Source organism: Lagopus muta, chromosome 4 (assembly GCF_023343835.1).
Source record: "Lagopus muta isolate bLagMut1 chromosome 4, bLagMut1 primary, whole genome shotgun sequence".
Taxonomy (NCBI): domain Eukaryota; kingdom Metazoa; phylum Chordata; class Aves; order Galliformes; family Phasianidae; genus Lagopus; species Lagopus muta.
The window spans coordinates 15,046,658-15,069,575 of record NC_064436.1 but is presented as its reverse complement, the minus strand read 5'-3'; the positions used below and the strand labels follow the sequence as shown (position 1 = coordinate 15,069,575).

The following is a 22,918-nucleotide window of genomic DNA, read 5'->3' as shown; positions in this document are numbered from 1 at the left end:
GAGCTTCGTAACACACAGTCATGCACTTCATTTAAATATCTTCTTGTGTTCTTGTGGGTGAAGGCAAAGATACCTTAAGGGCAAAGAAAAATCAAGCCTAGGTATTCCTTTCTTTTCCTGAGTACACTTACGTCCATATCAACATGGGTGTACTGAATAACTGCTGCTTCTGAGAAACCATCAGAAGGAAAATGTCCACAACCATCACTAAGCCTAATTTTGCTGCTTCATCACATAAAAGCATGCTGACTTTGTGGCTGCAGGTTTGTTTTTCAGATCAACAAGAATCCTGAAGGGAAGTGCACCTTCTCCCTACCTCCTCCCCCCACCTAGCAGCACTCCTGTGAACGCCAGCAGCCTGCAATTGGCTTGACATCACTGTGGCTACAGAGAGGTTTCTGAAATTGTTTTCCTAAGCATAGTGGTAGAACAGAATGGCTGGGTCTGTACCTTGTTCTGTCTGGATGCACACAAAGCAGTTGACCATAACCCTGCACTGCCGGTCTGCCTGGAACTGCTTGGATGAGGCCTACAGCTGCAGCAGCAGCTTCACCTGCATGATGGGCAGCCACCAGCTCTGCACATCCACCATGGTGCTTGGCACTGCTCCACCAGGCCAACAGCTGCTCCCCAGTCCCTTGCAGCAGGGCGTTACCTCAGGGCACACCATTCCTCTGCTCTCAATGACTCCTAGGGGCAGGGCTCCTCTGCTGCCATCTGTTGCGTAGCAACAACGTGTAAAAGAACATTGGTGGGAAGGTTCAACCTTCACCTCTGTACCATCAACATCCACCTCTGATGTCATGGGCCAACATAAAAAAATAGGAGACGTTACTTCCAGAGCAGCTCTTGTATCTGCTACTGAAGGAGCCCCTTCAGTCCTTCTTACTTCCACACACTACATATTCACTGTTTTTTCTGCAATGACTAAACCCAACTAAGTCAACTGAGATCAGCCCACTACTTTTTTTCTGGCAGCAAAGTGCCCAGAAAAAACAAACAAACAAACAACAAAACAAAGAAAACCATCTAAAACAAATTAACAAAATGAATTAGGCCTAGCTGTCATGTCCACTACTTGCAATGATTGCTTCCCCCCCTCCATCCCCAGGTTCCTTTTCTCATATAGAAAGAAACACAACATTCCAAACTTATTTTAGATCATTTTTAAGGTGTTCATATATTATCCATATTCAAACACAGAATTCTCTCAGATAATTTATAGATGCAGAATGAAAATGTAAAAGCACTACTGATGCAACTCTGCTCTGCTCATCTCAAACTGTTACGTTGTCATCAAGGAACCATCAATTTTGGAAAGGGCTGATTAACAAAACCTTCCATCATACACTTAAACTTCAAGCTTAAGGCTTCTATGAAATGAAAGCAACTCCTGAACAATTCAAGCCAAGTTGTGAATCAGCCAGTAAGCGTGAGCAGTCAAAGGCATTTCAAGGCTCAGTTTAGAATTACTCTGAGTGCAATTTACTAGTTGAAACGAGCTAAGGATTTGATCATGAGAACCTAAAAAACTGAATTTAATTTCCTAAATACATTTATATTTTTTCTTTTCATCCCACTGTTAGCAAATAGAGGCAGCAAAAGAAAAAACAATTGCACTATTGACAAAGTATGTGAGTAGACACCATGCAGGCAACCAAATCTAAATGTGCTTGATGGGGGCTAAAAAAAAGGACCCAAGAAAATCAAACATTTTAAACTAGACCTCCAGTGAAACTATCTAAAGAAATAAACAAATACAACCAGAGCAGCTAGTCTGTCTACCACAAACCTTTCAGCAATTAGTAGGAAAGCTGAATTCTGTAGAAGCCTTCTGAATTTGCAAGTGTTCTTTCTCTTACCTCATACAGGTGTAACCTAACATTTGTTTCAGTATCCAGCATTAGATTGTAGAAAATCTAGCTAAACAAGTACTGTTTAAATGAACAAAAAGAAAATATGTAACTTTAAAAGAAATTAGAATAGCACTGTACTGGTCTTTTAAAAATATATATTTTTTATTATGAAATTATGAATATAATACAAAAGTAGCTATCCATGCATTGGTCTTAAACAAAAACATCACCCTCAGCACACCTCTTATGTGCCTTCATAACTGTTTTTGTTTAACAAATGTAAGCATTACTTATGATAAAAGTCCTGAAATCAGGTAAAACATCAGTCGCTGTAGGTCTCAAGTGTCTAACAGTGTGCACTAGCAAAAATGTTACACCATCAGTTTTGGGTGGCTAAACATCATTATTCTTCTAAAAGGTTTCTTTTTGTTGTGATTAACACAACGCTACTGAAAATATTTCTGTATTTTTCACGTGCTTAGAGGCACAGAATTTTCATTAATTGGGAAATTTACTTTTCCCTATCGGTGACTGCCAAATATTCACAGAGCACTTTGAGGACATCATTTTACATTTGAGTGTATCGTTTTACATTGAATATTGGACAGTGAACAGCAGTGAATGTACTAATTATGTGAGGTTTTCACATAATAAAGTTACAATTAGGATAAATAATTTGACAATAGATAAATACACCAATTTCGGTGCTCTGGAATTTTTTAAGTATTCAACTGATCAGGTCATTAGAATCAGCTCTGAAGTTTCACCTGTATCAAATCACAAGGTAGATTTACCGTTTTAAAAGCATTTCAAAGGTATGCCATCAGCAGGCATCTCAATTGAGTTCACTTCTCACTGCCCTTAAATGCTTTGAGAGAGAACAAGGATGGCTGAATATTCAGGAAGTTCATCTATGTAGCTAAGCCAAAGGACAGCTTGAAGGCCAGCTCAACAGCAACTTCTGCAACTGAGTCATGGAAACAAACATAAAACTCCTGTGGTTTTGGATGCAAGAAGAGTCTCCTGAAGAAAAAGAACACACAAAAAACCCCACAAAAAATAAGAAATCACAGGTGTTAGCTTTTTGCAATTGCTGCATAATACAACTAGCAAATCTCTGTGGCCTTCTGCATGATTTTATTGTTTTCATATGTTACATTCCTAAGATAGGTTATTCTTTCTTCAGTTTTCTCAAGCCTATTTAACAAGCTTATGTTTTTAGTATGTATTTTGATGTTACTTTTTTTTTTTTGCACTGGGTTACATGGGAGCAAACTGCAGTATTTACATATTTACTCATTTTTAAACTTAATACAGCCTGGCAGGTACATTCCAATGTACCTGTGTGTCACTCCAACAGACTCTTTGAGGGGAAGAACTAAAATAGGAAAGCTGTTAATAAACCTTTGCATAACTGTATGTAGCATTATAGCATATAGCTCTGTAAATATTAACAGACTCTCCTTGGTCATCCTGCTGACTGACTAATAATCCTAACGTGACTATCTGCTAACTGCAGATAAATATTAAGCATCACAGAATATGGTTAGTGAGAAGTGATGGCTGCAGAATGTGGCTTGCTGGCCTGGTCTTAAACAATTAAATTATTTGCAGTGTTCTGAATTGTCAAGTGATGATGCATACTATTTTCTCATGAAACATGATTACTTTGAATAAAACCTCTTATTTTGAATATTTAATACCTAGGGCAGCAGAAATAAGTTTCAATTAAAATTATGTGACATCACAGTAAATAGATTATTTGTGCTGACAGCAGAACTTAGAAAGCAAATCCAGGAAAGAATGCTCCTTCCCCAGAACATCTCAGATAGACCAGTAAGTGGATCTGATCTTCCCAATTGAAAAAAAATATTCTTTAATATGATAGAAGCATACTCAAAATGGAAGGTTTGGAGAGAAATAGATTTGTCTGCCTTTAAACTTACCCCACAACCCAGTAACTCAGTGTTGGTGGTGGTTTCTTCTGATCATTCCAGTTCTCAGGAGAGCACTCAAACAAAACTCCATGTTCTCTTACAGGACCTAAGTCTTCATCTGTACTACTAAATTCTGAGACTTTACTGCCTGCTTTCTTCTTTTTCTGTAAAACAGTTGGTGAAGTGTAGAAAATTTTTTAATGCAAACATTAGTACATGGAATTTTAACATGCTTTCTTCAGGAAGCTGCTGAATGACATTGCTGTCAAACAGCCGGATAGAAGATAAAACTATTTTGCTTACATGATTCTTTGCTTCAGTTTTGTTACTTCAGTATCAACAGGAATTTTAACATTTTTACACAATTTGGAAGTGCTCTCCTCACTTGGATTTTTTGGTCTAGCCAAACAGCATTCTTTTTACTAGGACATCTGAGTTAAAGCAGCTTCATTAACAACAAACTATGTTAAAACAGCTAAAGCTTGCATCTCTTCCTTTGAACTAATAATATAGTAGTACATTTTTTGCCTATTTTTTTTTCTTTTTGTCAAGCCCTCTGAACTCAAAAGAAGTTCTATTCATTCTTTTACATTTTCCTTGTGCCCTAATACAACCTGGCAATTACAGCATTAACTGTTGACGCCAACTAACAAAAACTATCTTGAAGTTCTGGAGTCAAAATACTTTTAGTTAACAAGCTGGCTTACATAGGTTTCTCAGATTTTCCTCTAAAAGAAACTTTGTTCAGCAGCACATGTTCAATTATTTCTGACTTTCAGGGCACAATGAACCTAGCTGCTGCTTACAGTAAAGACACACACCTGAAAAACCCAGAAAACCATGTGCTGACACAGCTGTTGCTAAAACAGAAGTTGTCACTTTGAAGTATGCATTCTTCACTTGTTATGAACTATGCTTAGTAGTCGAATGGTTTGTTTACTCAGGTATCTTTGGTTTGAACTATTTGAACTAAAGCTGCCTATTTAACAACTTTAACCAAAGGCAATTTGATCAGAAGAAATATTTCTGTACTCTCTCTGCTTGCTTTTGGGTTTCCAGATCTGTCAAAGTGCACAGAACAAAAGACTCACTGCCAATGTCTTATTCAGCCTAACCTCAGCATCTTATGGTGCTGACAGCATAATGCACCAAATTAAGCTGTTTTTCCTAACACTTTAAAAAAAAAAAAAAAAAAAAAAAAAGATTTGAGGTACATCACTCTGAACAGAAATAACTTCTTCAGTAACTTCAAGGAAAGACAGAGAAAAATAATACTGATACTTGCAAACTGCATTGATTCAATATGTACTGTTCTTCCACGTTTCTCATTTAATGCACTTGGACTGTCACTTAGGGATCTAAAAAAAATGCAAGTGGTATACAGTATTCCACTTGTGATAATATTATTTCCTTTTTTCCAAAGAAACTAAACAGGTCACAAAATTAGCAGGGATGAAATACTACCCTAATTCGTTTGTATCAGTAAAAATCAACTGCAGAATTAACAAACCGGACTCTGAACAAAGCAGGTATTGAACACAAAACATCTGATCTGAGCACCTCAAACTGATTCTCATAGCTATTGTTTAGATTTCTGCACAGTTACTACAATTTACTTTGGATGGATCGTTTGAAGTAAACAGAAAACTATAATCAAGCTCAAGGCAGAAGAGTTGCTGACATCAGATCTATCCTCTTTTCTCCTATTTTTTTTTTTTTTAATTTTCCTAAATACCAAATACTCAAGTGAAGCTCTGGCAGATGAGACCAGGATTAAGCCCAAGGCTAGAGCAAGGCTTGAACATCTTGTGAAGAGAAAAAAGCTCACCTGTTGTGCTGCCCCACATAATCTAAAATCCAAGAAATTATTTGCCAGCATAATTAAAAAGAATTGATCATTATAACCAGCCAGGTTATAACCAGACAGATATCAATGTGAGAAAGCTATCAGAGACATCAGTGGGTGGCAAATGTATACTCTATCTCAAGTAGTACAGAGAACAAAGGCACTGAGAACAAACATTCCCTCAGCTTCAGAAGAGGCTCTCTTGAGGTCAGTGTTAAGACACACCATCAGGGCAGCAAGGGGAGCATTGGCACTGCTGATATCAAACATTTTCTGTGCAAAGAGAGGGCATCCATTTACTTTCTCCTACAGTCTAAAATTTCCTTATAGGATTAATATGACTAAAAGAATCCAACAACCCTCTCTTGCTACTTCCTACATTTCAACCCAATGTGTGAGAACTTTGTGCTAAGTTACAGAGCCCTAAAATCAAACAGAAAAGTACCATACTGAATACATGGAGTATTTATTTGGAGGGCATGGCAGGTTGAACCATAGTTACATGTATACATAGTTGGATGTTCAATTTACTCTGTTAAAGCAGTAAGAGAATCAAGTGCTTTTAAACAACCAAATAATTGCCTGCTAGTGAACTTTCTAAACAAAGAAATGAAAACAATATTGAAATACTAAATTGAGAACATAAAGACTGAAGATAAAGCTTACATACTTCTTTCACCATGGACTGCTGAAAAACTGAACGAATTGAAAGACAGCAACGATGGAAATTCTCAATTAACTGAGGGTGGATGGAGCCCCCGAGCCGTGCGACTTCCTTGTGAGTTGGAGTGATAAAGATTCCATGCATTGTTTCCAAAGATAGATAGTGAAAGAGGGTATTCTCAGGTCCAGATGTCAACCTTCAAAAATAGGATAATCATTCATTCAAATAAATCTGAATGAAATTTCAGTTAAACACTACATACAATATTCTTATAATCATTTTTCTGGTAGCTGCAATGGAGTACTAAAATGAAGACATTAGAAAGGTGCTTGTTTCTATATCAAGGAAATCTGCTCATTTGGACTGCTTATATTAAAATTTAACACGTAAGTGCAGTTAGCTATTGAACTTGTGCTCTCAAAAATTCTCACAACTTTTGAAAAACAAACAAACAAACAAACCCTAAAGCTTAAAAAACACGCATGTATGACTTTTAAAGTGAAACACTATTTAAAAACAAAAACAATTTCTTACTTGATAGTATTAAAAAGTTCCATGTCCATCTCTGACAAATTCTTCTTAAGGTTTCCTAAATGAAATGGATTTGGTAGGGTATGTTTTTTTCTAGCAACCTGAAAAACAAGTAGATGGGTGAACTAACAGAAAATATTGCTAAGGAAAGAATAGAATTAAAGAAAGAAATTACCTATTTAAAATAAAAATAACATATTGCTTTGAGAAGCCCCAATCACATCAATTAATGTAAAATGTATTTTAGGCTATTTCTGGCCAAAATTGATTAGAAGAAGCAGTTGTACAACCATACACCAAGTTGTCCTTATTGCTCTTGTTTACACCATTATTATTTTGGGGCTATTCTCCAATTACTTACTCTAATTCCAACACAGCTGTCCCCAATTTAGTCAGCTGAAAACCAAATATTTAGAAGCAACAGTAATCCAAATAAAAATGTGACAGCTGGGCGCCTGTCTCAAAGTTTCCCAAAGCAACTCAAGTATCTTCTACTGAATTCAGGGACTCTTGACATTTTATTCAGCTCTGCTTTGGGACTTTTGCTTAAGTTAGTGAATTTTGGTAAGAACTGCCTCTTCCCCAAGCCCACCAAAACTTGTTCTGTTCTCAGACCTGATCTGCTAGTGTGTGTTGATTATTGCTTTCCTCTTCTGCAGGAGCTTCATTACCATGGTCGGGTCCCCCACTGTTTCTTGTAGGACTTGGCTTACGTGTTGTTAAGGAAGAGTCACCAAACAGAGTCCTTTTGCTTGCTGGAGCAGTTTCTGTTCTAGAAGCATTTTGTATCTTACTTAGGATAGGTGAGGTGGTTAAGCTCTCCAGCTTGTCACGTGTTGTAGGCAGGAACCAGTCAGCACAAGATAAAGGTGGAATGGAAGGAGAATCTAGCCTCTCCTCAATGCTGGCATCTATACCTTCCAGCTGAAGTATAGTGGCTTTGACTTGGTCTACATATATACAGTCTGGTCCTGGATTCCCAATGGCTTTTGATGCACAGCCTCCTGCCTCTAGCAGAACACACAGCATAAAGTGTCTCTGTAAACATGGAGGTAGCAACATTAGCCTTTGATTTAAAATACCCTATTTACTGTATTATATCTCACCAGATGCTTGGACAAAAAACAGTACTATATTTAGGGGCCCTTCCTCCTCCCCAGAGCAGTTTTCCCTTTTTCCTTTCACATTATCTAAGTTATCATGCAAATGTAAGCTATGGCCTACATAGTCATCAGATATTAGACAAAAAACAGTGCTTTTAAAAAACATTTCTTCAGTGAGTTACCTGAAAATACAGGATCATTAAAGTAAAACATTTCCAACTGAAGTGGAAGAGTATAAAAAAACAAGATACAAATAATTCTACTACCTAAGAAATAACGTCCCACGAAACAAAATATGAGTATTTTCTAAAATTACTAAGTTAACACGTGGACATTTACGATCCTGCTGAACAACAGGCAAAACACAAGAATAAAACAGAGCATACAAAAAGGGGTACACATAATTTGGTACTTACCAAGCCAACTATCAATAAGAAGTATCTTGCTTCGGGTTCAGTGTATCCTGTAAAATTTGACACTTCACATGGCTGGATATGATGCTGTGGAAATACTTCCCGCCATATCACTAACTGACCGATCTTCTGTTCTGCTGCCAAGGGTAACAGACAATAGTGCTGGCTATATAAACCTATATCAATGAGATCTTCCTTTGGCAAGTGATTGCCAATCAAGTAACCCTTAATTGAACACAGAAAAGGAAGCGTATTCAGTAAGAAACTTGTTGACAAAAAACAAACAAACAAAACCCAAACACTGTGCTGACAATTTACTCTCATAATACTGCTGGTATAAAGATCAATTGCATGACAGTTCCCTTAAAGCAAAAGGTGTTATCTTCCACTGTCTTTACACTGTCCAATACACTACCTACATTTAATAAGATAGATAAATTTACAATTAAGGCCAAACTGAAAAAGCTGGCAATCCAATTTGTCAAATCTTTGATTTGAAGACAGATCAAAGAGAGATGGATGACTGGCTGTCATCTTTATTAAATAACTGCAACGCAAAGAAAAATCCTGTTAGAATATTCCCAATCAATTCAAGTGAGTCTTCCATCTCGTATTACTGTCGTTCCTTGATTCTTACATCACATGCAACAGAATTTCCGTAAGACAGCTTCAAACAAATATTTTGGCTTTATTGATCGTATAACACGTATCACTTTATGATCTGTTTGTTGATGTTTTTGTTACAGTGTTTTTGATGTGTCACTAGAATTTCATGTGTAAAGCAAACATACATTTATCATATTTGTGAGATTCTGAAGAATTGTGCATGACAGGATTTTTAAAATGATTTGTTTTCCTAACCTGTACGCCTTAATCAGTAATACTACCTTGTAGAAGAGACAAGAGCCCATAATCATATATAATCTTCTGATGTTGTAGTAATCTTCAGACTGTGAACAAAAGCATGAATTTTTAGTTCAGGCTTTTTATTTTACAGAGTGAATACAAGGAAACTAATTCCAGTCAATCAGTATTATTTCATATTTTCATTTTTGACCACTTATATCAATAGGGCATCAAAATGGCATTAATAAGAATATTTCAAGCGGTTAAATTAAATACAAAGTTTTAGCCTACGTTATAAATTTTCACGTCACTATAGTTTTCAGCTCAAAATAAGACGCTCAGATTTCTCATCCAGCGCTTACCTGTCCATAAACAAACTTTTCAAGAGATGCTAATTCTTACAGCAAACTGAAGCATAAGTACTGACACCAGAGGCCCTCATTGAGCAAAACTTCCAAGTCAAGCATTTTTACTAGTTTTTTGCATTATACCCCAAATATGCCTATTCAGTAGTCTTTGAGTTTAGCTACTCATTGCTTTCAGAGTAGTAAGACTAACTTTATGTGGAGATAGAGTATTTTGAATTATTGGATTCAATCTGTTTATTTGCAATAAGATACAACTTGGAACCAACCTCTTCTGAAAAAATTTATCCAGTCTGGTTGGTACCATTTTTTAAAATTTGTTTTGAAAGGCTGACTGTATGTCTACCTAACTTGTATTTTTATCATCATCAATTACCTGAACAAGATTTCAGTGCATTTACATCTCACCTTCCTGTTCACCAAGTACAAAGCATACGGTCAAGTAAATTACTATTTTCTCCTTTGAGATTAAGTATAGTTTGTAATTGCTTTATTCAAACTGGTAAGTTAAGTTCTCAGTGCTCCACTGAAACTTTTTGTAGTATTCACAATTACTTGGGAAGGAGACAGTTACTTATACAAAAAAAAAAAAAACAAACCCACCAAAAAAACAACAACCAACAAATTTGTTGAGATTAGAAATGTCCTTGTAGACAATCCATGGACTTAAGTTACAGTGAATCGTGTTTACTCAGTGACTAATCCTAGAGGATTATAATATGGTTATGGTTATAACATTAACCACTGAGAAAAATTCAGGACAAAGAAAATGGTGAACATCAATCTATCTTAAAACAGGAATAACACGGTGTACTTTTGCTTTGAATCCCACTTGCTTACAAAGCATAGCTGACTAACTGCTGCTTTTCTTAAGCGACCAAATATGAGGAAGGCAAAGAAGTACTGTGCAATGCAAACAACAAAAGTAAATATTTACCAGTTCAGCAAAATCAGCTGCTTCAAGATCACTCAGTGCTGTGTCAATTTCCATCTGAAATATTAAGCAGTACATTTTAGTAGAGGTTTTTAACACACTAATTTACAGTAAAAGCATAATTCACTTTTTCTGGCTAATCTCAGGGGATTAGAATTCACAAGTACAAAGTTGAATGGACAAAAAAGCACATACTTTTTAACAGCAATATTAAATATCAAGAACACCTCAACTCATCAGATGAAAAAAAAATATCCAATTGCCATGCATTTCCCTCTTCTTTAAAACTAAAACATTTCTTCTTGTATGCCTCCTGAACCCACTGTGCTGTATATAAAGATGTCACATTTAGTTTCAGTATGTTTTAAAACATGAAATCTAGAGACTACTCCTTGAAGGCAAGGGACAACACTGAGATCTGCCACGCTACTATATCCAACTGAGTTTTTGGAAAAATCTTTTTCTACAATGGATTGGTTTTACCTCTAAGGAAATTTCCCAAACCTTCTAACATATCATCTTTGTCCTACTGAAACCGCTTTATGTGAGTGCATTTCTCTTAATGCAGGAGCTGTTGGTTAATGCAAGGTTTACTAAAAATTCATTGCTTTAAAGAACATGTCAGTAGCTGCTGAAGTTCATGACATAAATGCGCTACTAATAAAAAGAACCTACAACCCACCATGACAAGTTCCCTGGGCTGTTTAAACAAGCTGACTCTAATTGAAATACAGCCAGTTTCACAAACAGAAATGTCAGCTACACTGTTGGCAGTCAGCAAGTACCCAACATCTCAGCTTTTTCCTCACTTAAAATGCAAATGGCTTTCCGCCCAACAAAAGAACTAACATTTGTATTCTCCAGAGAATACACAAATAAAAACCATCTTCACTACATTCATCTACCAGAAATTTGCTCTTTGTCTAGAAAAAAAAATCTTGCAGATGTGGATGACCTAAGATAATTCTGTAAATCCATGTTCATATCATACATATTAAAATAAGTTGTTTTGTGAATCCCCCTAAAACCCTGTCATTTTATAAGAAGGTAAACAACCTGCAAGCTAAAATAGAGACTGAAGCACTGCAGTCTCTCTCAGCAGAAACGTGAGAAAGAAGGAAAAAAGCACAAAGGAAGAGAAAGGTTCACCACCAAATAGTACAAGAAAATATCATTTTCTTGATAGGAAAAAAATGTGTGATAAGGTGCACTGAGTAACATTTCTAACATACATCAGCTGACTAACCACGTTTTACAACTATGATTCCATAAACATTTTAATCCCCTCAATTACAGGGCATGGATTTTGCAAGAGAGTGAATGGGTGTGTGTTACAAGGACTACGGGCACACTTCACAAATTTTCACTTGGATAGCAGATATAACTGGGATAATGAGATGAAAGCAATTGTCCTGCAGCACTCAAGAAACTCTGCCCCAAGCCTGCAGTGTTGCATGGGGTTATTTTGGCCAAAGTGCAGGACCCAGCACTCGGCCTTGTTGAACCTCATCCCATTCACCTCAGCCCAGCGATCCAGCTTACCTAGATCCCTACAGACAGGAGGTGAATCAACTCTTTGAAAGGGTTGATAACTACAGGACAAGGGGAAATGGTTTTAAGTTGAGGAAGGGAAGATTTAGGTTGGATGTCAGGGGGAAGTTCTTTACAGAGGGAGTGGTGAGGTGCTGGAACAGGCTGCCCAGAGAGGTTGTGGATGCCCTGTCCCTGAAAGTGTTCAAGGCCAGCTTGGATGGGGTTCTGGGCAGCCTGGTCTGGTATTAAATGGGGAGGTTGGTGGCCCTGCATGTGGCAGGGGGTTGGAGATTCATGATCCTTGATGTCCCTTCCAACCCTGGCCATTCTGTGATTCTGTGATCCCTCTGAAGCGCCCTCCTACCGTCAGGCAGATTGACACCACCTCCCACCTTGGTGTCATCTGCAAACTTACTGAGGGTGCTTTCTCAATCCCCTCACCTAGGTCTTCAGTAAAGATACTAAACAAAATGGGCCCCAGTCCTGACCCCTGAGGGACACCACTTGTAACAGGTTGCCAGCTGGACTTAACTCCATTAACTACTACCCACTGGGCACGGCCCTCTAGCCAGTTCCTTACCCAAAGAAGGCTATACCAGTCCAGGCCACGGGCAGCCAGTTTCCCCAGGAGAATACTGTGGGAGACCATGTCAAAGGCTTTGCTGAAGTCTAGGTAGACTGTATCAACAGCCTTTCCATCATCTAACAATCTGGTCACCCAGTCAGAGAAGGAGATGAGGTTGGTCAAGCATGACATGTACTTCTGTCAATAAAACATATACTACAAAAGCACAGGTCTGACTAAAATTCTCCTTCGCACATAAATATGATATGCAAACTGCTCTTCACATGGAATGGAAAATAATTTCCTAATACAGAGTTGAATATACTTGAAAATCATGAAAGCAAAAATGGTTCCTCAATTCACTAAAGTTTATTAAAGAAAACGTGCACTGTATGGGAAGTTCCTTTCTCAACTGGAACCTGACTAGTTATTAGAGTGTTTATATGACAACGTGATTGTTCTAAATTGTTCAATTTTAAAATGCATCTGTCTCATTAAAGATCAATAGACTTACAAAATAATTAGCTGTCTAGACATACATTTAGGTCCTTGAATGATACCTATAGTATAGAAGTACCTTTTTGAGCTACTTTTTGATTCAGGCTTCATAATTGATGCAGAAGAGTCCTGCTCTGCACTGGAGTCCTAAGACATTATTCATCAAATACTAAAGCAAAAAGCTGGAGTAAATCAGTTGAAAAGCCAGATTTTCCCCCACTAATAACAGGAAGAGTTCAAGATCAGCACTTCAGCTGTAGTAACAGGTCTAACAGAAGGTGAGATGGGTGCTACCCCAAGTCTTCACACTAATGGAATAAATAGTAGCTGCATGGAATATATGAACGTTTAACCTGATTCCGAGAAACTCTGGAAACAGTTAAGAAATATGACACATTTGGAACAGCAGAAGGGGAGTTATACTAAAGCTTCTAAACACAATGTGGATAAAATCCTCAACTTCTCAAAATGCTCTCTCAAAGTATTAATAGACCTAATCTTCGTAATACAGCTGCATATTGTAGGATATTTAGAGATCCAGAGTTCATAGCAATTTAGAACTAGTATTATTCTACATAATTACATATAGAACATATCCAAAACTACTTTTTACCACTGTCTTGGGAAGTGAGTTTCCTCAAGTAGAAACTGTTCTTTCATGTTTGGATCAGATTTTGTACTTACAGCTAGTGGGCATAAAACAGACTGAAGTAACAGAGAGAATCATAAAAGTTACTTATAAAGTTAATAAAATCACAATGAGAAAGTTATATGCTGCACTTTAGGAGTGGCAAAATCCAAATAACATCTGTAAGCTTGCTTCCTAATCTACAGTCAGAATATGTAAGCCTCTTCTGTAACCAGTGATTTGCTGTATGTGTCCTGGAAAAGGTACAGACTGAGATTCACTCATATACTGACTACGTGGTTCAGAAAGAAGACTGCTTTTGTATTTCACTATCAGCTCTCTATTTTGAAAGTAATATACAGTGCTGTTTTTGACTGGGGAAGCATAAAGCAGGACACTGCTCAAATACAAAACAACAACACAGAAGCAATCATTTATTGATTTCCATGTTTTCAAAGTACAGATTAACTTCTGTACTCGCAGCATATATTTGAAAATATGGCAGCCAACTGCACCCAACAAGACCTTGTTATCTACATCTGAACCTACTGTGAGATCAAAATATGTTCTAACATTGCTCTCCATGGAAAACAACCCTTAGATAGTGATACTAAACCAAATCATAGCAAATCGTAGCACAGAAACAGTTTAAAAAATTGCAAATTGCCCTTTGAGGGAGATACCAGAAGTATTTCTAAACAAATACATGCACAGTTACGTTATTAAAGCATTAAGAGCAGAATTAACAGAAAATGTAAAGAACAGAAGACTGAGTTAAAGATGATCTGCATACATAACAGAGAAAAAAAAAAATCAGAAAAAAATCAAAAAGAAAACATTTCAGAGTAACTTTCTGCACGTAAGCAGCAATTACCAGCATTTGTCCTAAATGTCATTTCTCACAAGTTTTCCCTTACATTCTTTGGTGATTGCATACTGCTCCCTTTGTGTAACTCAGTGCATTGATAGAAGATAATATAAGATTGTATCCTAAATCACAAGTTACGCATGAGCTTCTGGAGTATTATTTTATCTATAGTAGATATTTTAACTGCTAGTACTTTTTTAATGTATATTGTAAGTACATAAATGATGAGAATCAAACATGAAGCTACATACCATGACGTGCTTTCCCTGTGACGTATCTACATTCAGATATCTATGTTTTTAAAGTAATCTTAATTGCTTTATCACTGTGCTCTCTTCCTAGGTAACTCTGAAGTCACTGAACTACATATGTAGTAGCATTCTGTTTCCAGTGTAAATGACTGCATAGCTTTAAACTTAAGAGAAGGGTCCTGTAGGAAAATAGGCAGCCCACATTTATATTACACAGTGTCAGCAAAAGATATATGCAAGACCTGTGTTAGTTTTCTGGCTTGACTTAGACAAGTTCGAAAGAGATCTGAAAACAAGATCACCTTGATTTCCTGAGGCAAAGTCAGCCAGCGCAAGCCTGGGAGACTGTCTAAGAATAATGCACTGCAGGTAGTGTAGTGTTGAACACTGGGGCTGGCATTTGAGTTAAGTCTTGCAGGCTGAAGTGCTCGTTGGAAGAACAGGTTGAAAAAATGATCCAGACGAGAAACATGTTCCACCTGGCAAAAAGCACTGAACAAACATGAACTGCAAGTTAAAATAGCATCAAAAAACTTGTAGCTTGTTTATATAACCCTCTGTGCTGTCGAAGCCTCTTTACAGCACGCTAACTACATTTGGATTTCTTAACATTCCTTTTAAGCAAACGCTATGCTAATACTCAGACAGTACATACAAAGAAGAAACAGCCATGCTGAAAGCAACATAAGATGAGGCAATGATCAGCTTTGGATTAAAAAAAAAACAAAACAAACAAACAAACAAAAAAAACAACAGATCATTCTTTTCCCTTATTTCAGTAATTTATTTAACTATTTTTAGGTGTTACAGATCTCTGTGCTGTATGACTATTTTCTTCAGAAGGTATAAAAAACTCCATTATTCCAAATGGCCTCCTATACTTATAGAAAAATCAAGTACTTTATCTTCCGTATTCAAAGCTTAAGTTTTTTCAGAGATGCATTTAAATAGCTTCAAGTATGACAAATTTAAGTTGCTCCTTGTTGCTAAAAACGCCATGAGAAAAAGCTACGACTTGACATCACATGAGGCTGTTCTGCCTAAAACATTTTTCTGTGCTGAACAGCACAAAAGTAATAGAAACGCTAGGATTTTCTCCATAGCATACACACTTAAGTCCTGAAGTGAATGCAAGCATGTGAATAGTCCACCTTGGCAATTTTATTTAGATTACAGTCAGACTGCATTTTTTCTGGGTAATTTCCAAATGTAGAGAAAGACATTTACTCTGCCAAATAAAGTTGAGAAGTCTAGAGTGTTTATTTTATTACAAATATAACACTGTGATTCATATATACATTTTGCAGACAGTGGTTTAACAGACTTGCAGAGTGCTGTTGACATCCAGAGTGACTTTGGTTATGTGAATGATTTAACCTAATCAAGGACAACATTTTCTGAAATAACAAAGACTATTTCAAAAGAGTCTTACTGGTATTAAGAATGAAACAAAAAGTAAGAAGAACAGAATCCTGGTTTTGCGCAAAGGTAAAAGAACAGGCAAAAAAAATCCATGTAAATATTAGAAATTAATGCTCTTTTTCCATAAGCATCAACTGAAAGCTAGTGACTGAAAAGAAAATACTTCTGAAATAACTCACCTGTCTAAAGAGCTGTACATAAATTTTAAGGTCCTGACAACATCTTCAATCATATTCCTCAGCTGAGTAAGTGACACACTAAAAATAAATAACAATAAAACGTTTGCTTATGTTTATAACATCCTTAACTATTGTGAATGTACATAGGTATCTTCTCAAGAGATATACCAGTGATATATTTGCAAACAGAAGTTATTTCATAGGACTGTATGAGAACATACTTTTGTTTCCTTTGAGTAACTTGCCCATGATCACACAGACATAGTAGTAAAGCTGGAAGAAAACATTCAGAAGTTGTTGTCTTCTAGAAAACCTAAATATGTGATATTACTACTGCTACTCAGTGGTCTCTGAGCAAGGCATGACTTCACAAAACACTGAAAGTGACTGTTACAGCTTATACGTGTTTCTAGAGATCTATTAAGAAGAAATTGTAATGAGGGGTATTGAAAAGATGTGAGCAAAGTCAATCCAAACAGTGGGATCCCAGCTATAAAATCTAACTAAACTAAGAAGAGAACATTGTAAGCCCTCCCTTCCTTGTTCTTTGATAGCAGAACAGTACAATTGGAGGCTGGTATTTCAGAAAAATGTAAAACAAAGTTAGAAAGAAAATACTGTATTTGAAACTCACTTTTCTTCAGGAAGGCCAATCACAAGCAACTTGTCGCATTCTTTCCAGTAAACAACTTGAACTAGTTTTTCACATACGAAAAGGGAGGAACTAGAAAAGCCAGAAGTACTTCTGTTAGCACTATGAAGTTGTAAAAATAAAATAAAATCATCTTCCAAGTTGGAACGTATGTATTGTATATATAAAGTCTTACGCTCATATAAAATGACATGCATGCAATTGAAATATATAATTACCTTAATTATTAGAAAACTCAAAAGACCCTCTAACTTATTATTATTATTATTAACTTATCTTACTAAGAGGTCACGTCAGTAGTAATAACATTTTCAAGGTACAAGCATGAAGGAGGAATAACCATTACGGAAGCAGCACACTTCCTCAGAGAATTGATTCAGATGCTTCCTTAAGGTCTTCCTACAATGCCTACCTTTTAATACAGTTCATTTAGAAAGTAAATGCCATTTCATGTCACACCGAGATCCTAATGCTTACTCACGAAAGCATTTCAAGAAACCCCACAAACAGGTTTTGATAGCAAGACCAAGAGCTATTTGGATCTATTATCTGAGTGACAAGTATGAACTCCCATGCTATCTCCCTATAAAAGAAATTGCCCTACAAAGCTCATCAACCCCAGAAGGTTAGGTTCCAGTCAGCAATAAATAAAATATTATGCAATAGATTATAAAATTTAATTTATTGGTTGCTGCTAAAAGTAAGGTCTGTAAACATCTCCAACACTTAATTTATATCAGTTCTAAAACTCAGGAAAAAAGATTGTTTATGTACTCAGCTGTGACTACAGCTAGAATTCATTTTTTAGCCCTGCTACAGATGACTTGTGTGACTACGAACACAGATTCTATAACTCAGTGCCTCATTTATAAATTAAGTTATAATAATTTCTCTCTGACACCTACGATGCTGGTGAGTGATCAGGCAGTGAATTGGTACTAGTTAGTAGCTGTTATGATGGCATTTGAAACAACAGACTTACTGCATACAACAACTTAGTGCTAACTGTTTTACAGGCCATCTAGAAAAGTTATTAAAAAGCACTGATTTCGTCTCCTGACTTTTCATAGTGTGATCTAACAAGTTCTAAATAACATACCACTAATGCAAAGCAGAGGATACGTAACTTTAATTTCAGCTTTAAAAAATGACTCCATGATTAAGTTGTTCCACTGATTCAGTCATACTGCAGAAGTTGATGGAACTGAATAAACCATAGCACTGTCATTTCATTAGTTATGAAATTCCTAACTATTTCCATAGTTCTCCAGAAAATTTTTATCCTTCAAGCCACCTTTACAAGCAAAACAAGAAATATAATTGATAATGCAATTAACAACAAACATATGCATCTCAAATGATGCATAAAACTTGAGTAGTTATCATAACTTTCTCTTCTGAAAGAGCTTCATAGAAGAGCTGTTATATTTTTTGAAAATATGAAACAGTCTTCAGAGACTAGCAGAGGTCCTTTTATATTTTTAGAACTCATCTACAAGTGGCGAATTGAAAACCTGAACAGGAAAGGTGATTCTAACATGCATTTCTGAATTGTCTTACTGATGATAACATGCATATAGATCATCAACACATAGACTGATTTCAGACACATCTAAAAAACAAAATCTGGACAAGTGAAAAATGCCTCTATTGGAGAGAATTTGCATAATAACACAGAAGTATTGAAAAGTGGTAAATGCGTCCTGTGCTAATTAATGCAGCATTACTTCGGAATATTAGCATACACAAAAGACCTAAAGCCTCTGTTCGGTAGCTGCTGCTAAAAGAGTGATTCTCCATTTGCAGTGGTCACTAAATCAGTAACACACTTTCATGAGCTTTCACTTACTACAAGTTTGTAAGTGCAGCAGAAACACATTGCTAAAGCTTCTCAGTCAAAATAGCAAGACACTAGCAAGTCTAAGAAAGAATAAATGAAAATAACCAAATGTAAACAATATTAAATTAGCAAGTATTCATTTTCTGATTAAAAAAAGCATTTAAAAACAATTAAAAAAATTCCTTTTCAGGAGAAAAATGTAAGCAGAAAACTCAACCTAAACATGTGAAAGAGGCTTTCTGCCTTTCAAGAAATTCTCTATTCTTGGCAATATTTTCCACTATTTGTACAGCGTGTCTGCCTTCATCCTTCTTGAAACTAAATTCTTGGGCTTGAAATCCCACTAACAGTTGCCTCTTTAAATACAACAAAACAAAACAAAGAAACCACCAAAACTATTCACACCTTGTGTGTGATGTGGAAGGCAGTGTTGTGCAGAAGAGAACTGTGACCAGGCACCCAGGAGATGCGAGCTGACATACAAACTCTCAGTGAATGAAATGTGAAACCAAAAGATAATTAGTGCTACCGCACTTGTAAGTATTCCATCATAAAATTGTCTGCCTTCAAATATATAATTATCTCTTGACCTATCTCCACCACCCCTACCCACCTCCACAAAGCTCAAAGCCATCTACATCAGTCTTCTAACCAGAGTTCTGGTCTGTGGATACAAAAGTATTTATAGTATTGCAAATTAAATGTGTACTGAAGTGAATTCTAAAGGTGCAGACGCTCATGAATTTAATGGAATTACATATTTACGTGTTGGTTTATTAATCTGATTGAAGCTGTTGTTGAATTTCCAGTGTGCCAATGTACAGTGCCAAACAACTGAAGTTTATCTAAGGGTGTTTTAGGAGCTCTAAGAAGGGATCTGATAAAATAAAATAAAATCAGTTACACTGAACTAAAAATCCTAATCACTGATACCTGTGACAAAAACATTACCCCAAATCAATGTACGTTGAAACTGAGCAGCGCAACTTGAGACATATTCTTGTTTTGTCTAGACCTGAACGTGTCACGCACGGGCATTTTTCTGTACACATACATATAGAATAATAAAACAAATAACACATAAAATCGCAACTATTTTTACCTGAGAATCTGGGCACCAGTAACACTTTCCATTATATCACACAGGGTGAGAAATATTCCCCTCACATTTTTGAGTTTTTGGGATGCTTCTGATATGGGGTATTGATAAAGAATTTCTTGCTGTGAACAAAGTTAACTGTTAGATAAGGGAAGTAAAAACAAAGAAACAAAAAGAAAACCAGAAAACAAGCTGGCATATTTTTAATGGCATCAATTTTTATTTTTAAACATGAAAGCTTTTATCATATACTTTTGCACAGTATCAAAACAAGTAGTGATCTGCACAGACACGCTGGAAAGTTCTAAAACACAAGTGAATGTTTTTGACAATTTAACTTCTGTTGTATGGATAAGTAAATCGGTATCATATGGAGAAACAAGAAACAACAAACAATATGTCCACTGCATTTTACAGCATTATGTACACTGTTAACAAATCTGATTCCAAAAGACTGCTAACATTTGTTTGTTTCTCTCAGTATTTAAGCTGTGAATTAAGAGCCATACTGCCCATCAAACAGACAGCTCTTTAAAACCAACAAGAACATGATGACTCAAATCTCTCCCTGTATCCCTAACTATTCACTCTACATGTGCAAAACATAAAACTGAGGTATATATTCAAATCACGTACACACCATTAACGATTTAATCACCAAAGCTCTGGCTGTATTTATTGGCACTCTCTTAGAAAGGTCAGGTTGAAACTGATGATCAGTGAGGATGAATGTTCATGTCAGTTCATGTTATTTTTCTTACTGGTTCTTAAAAATATATGTATTACGTAAGCATGCTCCAAAGTTGTGTATTAATTACTTCAGGCACCATAACAATACAACATTAATAAGCAAACGTGTGATTCTCCACAGTTTTGCTTTCTGGCAAATAATGATGCGTAACGCTCAGCCCATCCAACACAATGAGAACACTAAATTATTTTTCTACACAAACAAAAGAAACCCTGATGTGATTAACTTTGTTATTTTATTGTTTGGTGCCCATACCCGTTAGAAAATTTTCCTTCGTCACGGTTAAATTAATGCTTCGTTGTAGACAGTCCTGGCAAACTCTTCATTCTTAACCAATTTAATTAGCTTTACTTTCAAACAGTCATTAGTAACATGGATTTTTTTCTTAAATCAATCCCTCAGCAGGAAAAAAAAACCAAAAAAAACCCACCACTTTCTAATTACAGCACTACAAAGGGGCTAAAAAGAAAACATTCTCTTTTTCTCTCCTCACTATGAATGGAGTCTTTTACGCAAAATTCATTTGAGAATTATCTGAACACTTTCCCAGGAAAAGAAAAGACAACTGTAACAAAAGGTCGTAGCTGAATCATATATATATATATATATATATATATATATTAATGAAGCAGCAAGGTTCAGCACATATCACCATACAGGATCAGCTGTTCTCAGAGCAAAATGAAAAGTACCATTTTATCCCAAAGTTCATAGGGCAAAGACAATGGAATTACTAAATTAGAAGCAGCTCATTTAAAAGAAAACTAAACCCTACACCAAACTGAACACCCGAAACAGGCAGAGCATCTAGACTAAAGTTTAGCCTTTAACTTAACAGTTTCTCCTTTTAAAACTATTTTATTTATGTCTCAAACCAAATCTTAATAGGCTTTTTTCCTCTCCATTCAGTGCAAGCTCGACAACAAATGAAATGGGATTCAGAACAATGCAAGAAATGTACAGCCTTCACAGTGCACTGACAATAGATGCTTTAAGTTACTCTTTACATCAAAAAAAAAAAAGAAAGAAAAAGAAAAAGAAACAGTAGATGAAAGGAACACTGTGCGCTCCTTAAGATTAATTTAGAACTTATAAACACTGAGTGAAATGCCCCAGGAAACACAAGCGTCTGTGTGAACTAAGATACCTTAACACCTTCCCTTAATACCTACTTTTCATGTTTACATAACAGTTTATAACAGTAAAACTATCGTGATGAAGGAATACGAACTTCATTTTAAAATACGGTATCATAAAAAAAATAATCATTCAAATGCATAAAGATAATATAATGTTTGGTGATGCAAATAACATGTACTAGTATAATTACTGTATGCTATAATCAGAATACTTTGAGTTAAAACCGTAAAAGGCAAGATCAGGCCATCATCATCTGGGACTCACGACACACACACACACTCACAAATACTGTCTAGGGCTGCTTTCCTGTAGGACTGTTAGATAAAGCTTTCAAGTCTTAGAGATCATTAAATCTATTTTTGGGTGCCAAAGGTACACAAGTGGAAGAATTAGTAACTAGCCCAAGTTTCCATTGTTTATAAGGATGTGATCTGCATACCATACTCATTTAAGATAAGGGTAGAGAAGCTTAGTGAAGGGTCATTATATTTTTCCATTGTGTAAGATGGCATGAGTATATAATAATTCAGTGCTAATTTGAACCAATGTAAACTAAATTTGGAATAGTACCTCTACATCACTAATGTCACTTACTGTTTACCAAATGAAAATGAAAGAAATCCCCTGAAAAAGTTAGCATTCTTTTTTCAGTGTGTTACAAAAAGGGCTTGGTTATACCAGCAAAGCATATTTCAACATCAGAGACTATTTAGGGCGGCATAACTGCCAAGACTTACCAGGAAACAATTCTTCCATGGTGTGAAAGGAGGACAAGTGCATTACAATCCTTTTACCTCCACTCAACATTCAGGCTTAATCCCATTTCTTGGGGCAAAGGAGAGAAATAATGGGGCAAGAAAACACTGTTCATTTACTCTGAAGTGCAGGAACTGCCGTTAGGCATTTGCATATCTATTTACCCACCAGAGTCAGAGACCTTGAATTACTTTGCTTCTTCTTTTAATATTTCATAGAATTTATGTAAGTAACCAAGAAA

At 36.1% G+C, this 22,918-nt stretch overlaps 1 protein-coding gene and 1 long non-coding RNA gene across 5 annotated transcripts in view; one reads left to right on the top strand and one right to left on the bottom strand.

Annotated features, from left to right (window-relative positions):
• LOC125691575 (uncharacterized) overlaps positions 1-22,918 on the top strand; it is a 46,807-nt gene that overhangs the window by 5,364 nt on the left and 18,525 nt on the right. The gene's annotated exons all lie outside the window — the stretch shown is intronic.
• INTU (inturned planar cell polarity protein) overlaps positions 268-22,918 on the bottom strand; it is a 48,026-nt gene continuing 25,375 nt past the window's right edge. For all 4 annotated transcript variants that reach the window (XM_048941042.1, XM_048941040.1, XM_048941039.1 and 1 more), the window contains 12 exons: positions 20,034-20,152; positions 17,074-17,163; positions 16,440-16,517; positions 15,141-15,330; positions 10,499-10,552; positions 9,238-9,300; positions 8,354-8,575; positions 7,450-7,872; positions 6,838-6,935; positions 6,310-6,499; positions 3,803-3,957; positions 268-2,879 (listed from right to left, as the gene is read on the bottom strand). In XM_048941042.1, coding sequence (XP_048796999.1) covers positions 2,768-2,879; positions 3,803-3,957; positions 6,310-6,499; positions 6,838-6,935; positions 7,450-7,872; positions 8,354-8,575; positions 9,238-9,300; positions 10,499-10,552; positions 15,141-15,330; positions 16,440-16,517; positions 17,074-17,163; positions 20,034-20,152 — 1,794 coding nt within the window. In that variant the 3' untranslated portion in view covers positions 268-2,767. The remainder of the gene's footprint in view (positions 2,880-3,802; positions 3,958-6,309; positions 6,500-6,837; positions 6,936-7,449; positions 7,873-8,353; positions 8,576-9,237; positions 9,301-10,498; positions 10,553-15,140; positions 15,331-16,439; positions 16,518-17,073; positions 17,164-20,033; positions 20,153-22,918) is intronic.